The sequence below is a fragment of the Humulus lupulus genome, chromosome 6 (assembly GCF_963169125.1).
Source record: "Humulus lupulus chromosome 6, drHumLupu1.1, whole genome shotgun sequence".
Taxonomy (NCBI): domain Eukaryota; kingdom Viridiplantae; phylum Streptophyta; class Magnoliopsida; order Rosales; family Cannabaceae; genus Humulus; species Humulus lupulus.
In genome coordinates, this window is record NC_084798.1 from 5,371,693 (window position 1) to 5,376,069 (window position 4,377).

Below are 4,377 nucleotides of genomic sequence, written 5' to 3' on the forward strand. Positions count from 1 at the left end.
ATAAAAAATGTATTCACACTTAAAAGAAATTTCACACTAGAAAATCAGCTGAATAATTAAATCTTGAATAAATAAGAATATGCTATTGATTTTCCTCAATAACTTTAAGATATTTTGTCTAAAGTAAAGTTAGCCAATAAAGAATTTTACAATATCCCCGATGTGAAGTAACTAAGGTGTGATATTAAGATTGGATATTGCAGAAATGATGTCCTCTCAATTTTGGATGTAGATCCAACTAATACATATACGCAATATGCAATAGTCACCCCAGCCATGCAAAACACTTTTTCACCTCCACACAAACTCCCAGTAAATATGAATCAACTCCTCTTAGTTTATGATATGTTTTACCCTAATCACAAATAATTAGGACTAATTTAAAAGAATTATAGCTTATCTAACAATAATAAACTTTAGTCGAGTTGTGAAAAAAAGCAGCGTAAACATAAAACTGCATGTTTGGTAAATTATAATGTTAAAAAAGTGTGAGATATAAAAATAATATTATAATATTTAATAAACTCTATGACTAGAATGATCTGTTCGTAAAAAATTATTGAAAAAAATAATATATTTAAATATCAAATAAAATATTATTATAAAATTTCTTGACATAAAAAGAATTCACAACTTGCCTCTAGATCCGAAATCCAAATTGAGCTCGAAAATTAGTATACATTAATTAAGATAATGGTAGCTAGCTTTTTTTTTTTTTTTTTTGTATGAGAGTTTGAGAGATAGAGATGGTAAGAGATAGATAGCGAAGACTATGAGAAAAAGAAAAGGAAACTGATGTTATGGGCATTTTGGAAATTCAGGGGAATACTAGGATAAAAATGTGATGTTTTTTAAATTTGGTATTATTTTGTCATGCAACAGCGTTTGATGCATCAAAAGTCAAATATTTCCCTTTATATAATATTATAGTGTTAATTTGATTTTAAAAAATACATAATTGTGTATATAAAAAAAGTTATTATATAAGGATAATGATAATATAATTTTTTTTAAAATAAACATCTTATAAAAGTAAAGGTAATTTGGTGAAAATAATATTAATTCAATTTCATTCTATAATATACCAAACACAATAATTCTCTTTCATTATTTACCAAACAAAGTAATGGAATCTTATTCCATTCCATCATACTCTTGTACCATTCATATTACAATAACCATTACTATTCTAATTTTATTTTGCAATCAAACGCCACTTAATAAATTCTTAACTTTAGTTGAATATAATTCTAACTAAAAATATAAAAATTTGTGGTTAAATAATTATATTTCTGAGCCAAATGTTTCAAAAATATAATTTCGATTGCAGTAATGCAAGTTTCTCGTTTTGTAGGGACATCTTAATTAATTGTACTGTATATTTAGAAGTCCATGGGACCTCCCAAATTTATGGAGACAACTGTAAAAATCGACCCGAACCTAATGTCATTAAAAATTAATACAAGTAACAACAACCTCACTTTATATAAACAGCAGCACCCTCACTTTAAATACGAATATACTCTAACCGCTAAATTATCAGCAGAATAGAGAATGAGAGAGAGAGAGAGCATGGCTGGTAAGGAGGACGATGTGCAAACTCCCGTTGGTGAGCAACAAGAGCAGACTTCGACTGAGAGAAAAAACATTGGTGGTAAGAAGGACGATGTGGTGATTCCCGTTTGTGAGCAACAAGAGCAGACTTCGACTGAGAGAAAAAACATTGGTGGTAAGAGGGACGATGTGGTGATTCCCGTTGGCGAGCAACAAGAGCAGACTTCGACTGAGAGAAAAAACATTGGTGGTAAGAAGGACGATGTGGTGATTCCCGTTTGTGAGCAACAACAAGAACAGAATCCGATTGAGAGAGCACGGATGGTGAGAAACTTGTTTGATAGACCATCAAACATGTTCAAGCAGGGCAGTGTGGACACTCCATTTCATGATCAACAAGAGCAGCCTTCGACTCATCAGCAACCGAGGTATTCTGTGAAAATTTAGCAAAAAAGTTACATGTATTATTAATTGTTCTATGAAAATTTATGTTAGTATTGTTTTGCCCCACTTAAAAATATGTTTTTGATAATACAGTTCTAGCATTGAGCTGCAAACTGCTGAAGAAGCACTGTTAAGATGCCTTGATAATGCCGTAAACAAAATTAAAAAAATTAAAAAAAATGCTCAGGGCTCACAGACGAAGATAGTCAAGATACAAAAGATTCCAGACTTCATCCGGAGAAAAAAGATATCTAACGAGGATTACATTCAGCCAAATGAGATTGCAATCGGTCCTATTCATCATGGTGATACCAGCGGGCAGTTGACAAAAACTAATCTCAAGCATAAGTTGGCGGCTAGATTTATTCATGAGAGCGGCAAAACTGGGGAGGCTTTGCTGAAAGAATTCAAGCATAAATCCAATAAGTATCGGGAACTAAAGAAAATCTTCGAAAAAAAGGTAGCACGTAAACATGAGAAACACAAACTGGGGACGATGTTGTTTTTAGATGGGTGTTCAGTACTCCAATTTATAGATAGCTATGTTAATAATAGCATATTAGAGTGTGATAATAATATTAGCATTTGCCAAGTAGAAGAGATTCGTCATGATTTGTTGTTGCTGGAGAATCAAATTCCCTTTAAAGCACTCGTGATATTGATGAGGTCGAGTAACAAAAGGGTTAAATTGGCAGAAAGCGTCTATCGTTTTATTTCTATGAACATTATGGCACCGGAATCATGTTACGAGGAACGGCTCAAACAGAACATAAGCAATATACCGAAACAACTTTTTGAAGGTAATAACGTGCCTGTTCATCTTCTTGACCTTCTCAGATCAGAGCTCTTATTTACTGAACTGACTCATCGGTCTGAGGAGCACTCACCACCAAAACAAGAAAAAGAAGAGGGTGGAGACTCTGCTAATTTGCTTTCCTCCTACTACAAACGGTCGTATCGCAACGTTCAAGATCTCAAGGAAGTTGGCATAGTGTTAAAGCCTGACTATTCTAAGGGCCTCAGATCTGTATCTTTCTCATCTCCATTATTTAATTTTGGTCAACTTAAGCTTCCACCCTTGATTGTGGACGAGTCAACGAAACAAAAGTTGTTGAACCTGGTTGCTTATGAAATGTGCCCCGGTGGTAACAATAAGAAAAACTACGCTGTGAGTTCTTATTTGAGGTTGTTGAATTCACTCATTGACAGTGAACAAGATGTTAAAGACCTGAGATCAGCACACATACTTCGAAATCATCTTGGTAGCGACCAAGAAGTAGCTGAATTGTTCAACACTTTTGGCAGCATTTTGGTGCCCCATGATGCTTATTCCAGTGTCAAAAAGGACATACAAAAGTACTACGACAATAAGATCGTTTCTTGGAATGCTCAGTTCTGTAGACAATATTGTAGAAATCCATGGACTATCTTGGCTCTTTTGGCTGCACTGGCGGCATTTATATTAACAGGGATTCAGACTTATTACTCTGCCAACCCTAAACATGAGTGAGGTAATAATACATTTATATATCAGTCATATCTTTCTGCAATATTAAGCTTTCGTTTTATTATCATATAGTATATTAACATTTCTCTAATTTCTTTCAGGAATATTGGCTGCTACCAGAACAACAAAGAATAGTATTCCTGGAAGATGAAAACTTACTCATCTTCAGGTTACTCATTTTATTAATGAAGCATATATATATATATATATATATAGTTGTATTATTCAATAATAGTTTCGCAACTATTAAAAATCTTTTGCTTTTCTCAATAAATAAAGAATAATTGGATTGTATTTTTTGTTCAAACACATAATTGTTAAAGTGTAGCTTAGGTGTTGATCATTTGAGCTATTGTTTGCTTTTGACAGTCTTGTAGTTTGTTTTATCTGTTTTAGGTGTTCATGTGTAGTGGGTTGTTTGCAAGTAAGAACATGTCCTATTTTTTAGGCATTTTCAATGTTTAGCTTTTATTATTGTAAGTTGTATTGCCTATATATAGGCCAATGAAGTATCAATAAAGTTGAAGTAATTTTTTGAGAAATCGGTGAAAATAACCTCTTTTTTAAGTGGTTTTGTACTCTGGTTTACTTTTGATAATTTTTTGCAAAATGGTCTATGTCTAAAATTCGACCAGTTGTCTAAATTTTTCGACCAGTTGTCTAAATTTTTCGACTAACTGTCTAAAATAGCTGTTTAAATTTTTCGACCACCTGTCTAAATTTGCGACTAGCTGTCTAAATTATGAGAAGTCATTATGCAAAGAATTATTAAAACTAGGCTAGAGTGCAAAATGAATTTAAAAAATAGGTCATTTTGCCAAGAAGCCCTAATTTTTTTTATCTATATATATATATATATAATATCTTAGCTA

General features: G+C 32.5%; 1 protein-coding gene across 1 annotated transcript; it reads left to right on the top strand.

Moving 5' to 3' along the window:
• Positions 1–1,521: 1,521 nt before the first annotated feature.
• Positions 1,522–3,903, top strand: LOC133781496 (UPF0481 protein At3g47200-like). Its single transcript, XM_062220517.1, has 3 exons — positions 1,522–1,982; positions 2,092–3,509; positions 3,607–3,903. The coding sequence occupies exons 1-2, from the start codon at positions 1,555–1,557 to the stop codon at positions 3,506–3,508; spliced, it is 1,845 nt and encodes a 614-aa protein (XP_062076501.1). The 5' UTR covers positions 1,522–1,554; the 3' UTR covers position 3,509; positions 3,607–3,903.
• The last annotated feature ends 474 nt before the right edge of the window (positions 3,904–4,377 follow it).

Bases quoted from the DNA above. Each gene is read 5' to 3' on its own strand.
- LOC133781496 (XM_062220517.1), top strand. From the start codon at position 1,555: ATGAGAGAGAGAGAGAGCATGGCTGGTAAGGAGGACGATGTGCAAACT. The intron at 1,983-2,091 runs GTATTCTGTGAA...TTGATAATACAG, and splicing joins TCGACTCATCAGCAACCGAG to TTCTAGCATTGAGCTGCAAA.